This window comes from Morone saxatilis, unplaced genomic scaffold (genome assembly GCF_004916995.1).
Source record: "Morone saxatilis isolate NCDOM2014 unplaced genomic scaffold, NCSU_SB_2.0 Contig22, whole genome shotgun sequence".
NCBI lineage: Eukaryota > Metazoa > Chordata > Actinopteri > Moronidae > Morone > Morone saxatilis.
Window position 1 is genome coordinate 92,697 of NW_023339785.1, and position 2,049 is coordinate 94,745.

Here is a 2,049-nt window from a genome sequence, read left to right on the forward strand (position 1 = left end):
TGTGATAGCTGACATTAGCTAAATTTGCACTTGTTCCAATGGACCTTGGCCAGATCAGCATAACATTGGGAGTTTTAGGTGAACATCTGGAGGCCATTGCTGTGTGTGTGATCAGAAGCTTCAGAGCGGCTGACCTCGGGTTCAGAAGAGGAGTGCTGTTTTCTCTTTAGTAGCTATGCAGATATGTAAATGACACCGTCCTTACCCCTCCCCTCAAAGCAAAAAACGGTAAGAGAAAGTTGAAACTGAAAACTAGTGATAATGACAAAAAGAAGAATGTCACTAAAATAAATAATAAAAAAATATATTTTTTCAGTGGAACCAATACAAGCGTTTCAATGCCAATGTTTTTCAGTTCAGGTTTCGTTTTCAATGCCACATTTTATTTTCGATGCCAAAATGTAATGCCGCTGTTTTAACCCCATAAGAAACACCTTCACACAATTCAATATCTTCTCTGTCAACCTACAACTATACAAAATAAATTAACAAAAGATAAAAGTTTTTTTTTTGAAAATTGTGTTTTGTGACACGTCATACCTAACATCACCCAATTTTCAATGGATTGGTGGTGGGGCTCCGTAGCCTAATCCGATGTTGTGCCATAATAAACTTCCCTGCCATGAAAAGCACCCCGTGTGGTGAATTATAACTGTATTTGCTCCCAATGGAGTTGTTGCGTTGAAAATCTTAATTTGAAAATTTGACCGGAAGAAAGTGTTTTCAGTCCTGTTAACTCTCCATTGACGCAGCTCAGTAACGATGCCTGCCATAACACCCAAATAAAACAGTCCTGTATCCGCTGGGTTCTCGCGCACCGCACCGGAGCGTGCGCGAGACAGGACATTATTCACAGTCGGAGAGATCTTGCCTTCTCGAGATAAGATACAGGCGTTCCACGAGAGACGGGGGACTCGCCACATCTGTTGCCGAGGTTAATTCATTATCACGTTAGCATCCAGCTAGCAATCTATATTTCAAGGTACCCAACGTAACAGCAAGGTTTACATTACTGCGAACATGACGAATGTCATCTCTCGTTTGTGGTGGACAGCGTTCGACATGAGTCTTCAGTAAATACTGTAAACAGGTCAATATATTACGACCGAAGAAAAAGACGCAGCCTAACATAAACGTGTCGGGATGGGTTTCATGTAAGTCAAGGGAGCTAGCTTGCTAGCTGCATGGAAACACAGTTTTAGGTTATGCGGCTGCTGCAGAGTGTAGCTTGTAGCTACACACCCTGCTAGCTAACATGGACTGTTTGCTTCCTATCGAGTCTGACGGTGTCTCAGATAGGTAAATATAATGATATTACTGCATTCAATAGTCAGCTAGAAGGACGACGCGACAATGGAGTCTTTCCTGCAGATAGCTCCCCATTCCCTGGCTATAGTTCTGTCCAGGGTCGGGGCTGTGGAGGCGGTCGGGGTATCAGAGAGTGACGAGCTGCCGAGACACCACACCGGCTATGAGATTTTTGCTGATTTCAAAGCAGAAAATACGCAGCAACATGTGTGGAACCAGCGGATTACAGAGGCTGTGTCCGAGACCTTCTTTCTTGGATGGATAGACGAGCATGTCCTGTTGATACAGGGGAAGGAGGACCATCTGGAGGTGCTGAGAGAGGGATGGATGCGGAGGTCCCTCAATCCGCCACGGGGATTCACCATCAAATACCTGGGTAAGGCCTCCACATCCACCCCTGAATGTTTAGGATTAGGCCGACTAATTTTCATGTGCATGTGAGTGTTTTCATTGATATTATAAGACACGACTACCATTGTGCAGCACATATACATTTATTCTACTCCTCATCATCAACCATCATATCCTGTTGAACTATTCCTCTGTCGCATTTAGGCTCATTCTAAAAGTCAGAAATTCCGTTGGCATGTGCCACATTTAGCATTTAAAAAAGCAAGCAAGCAAGCAACTATTTTATAAAATTTACTAAATAATTGTCTCTTGCACTTGGTAATCAACCTGACATCTAACTAAATAGTAACTAATTTGTCAGTGTTATACCAGTGGCGGCTGGTGAAAAAT

General features: G+C 43.0%; 1 protein-coding gene across 1 annotated transcript; it reads left to right on the forward strand.

The window, feature by feature from the left end:
• Positions 1–689: 689 nt before the first annotated feature.
• On the forward strand, positions 690–1,686 carry LOC118333226 (storkhead-box protein 2-like; the record flags this gene model as incomplete). Its single annotated transcript, XM_035668776.1, is given in 1 exon segment — positions 690–1,686. A coding segment is annotated over 1 exon segment (333 nt), but the record flags the coding sequence as incomplete, so codon positions are not given.
• Positions 1,687–2,049: the final 363 nt, after the last annotated feature.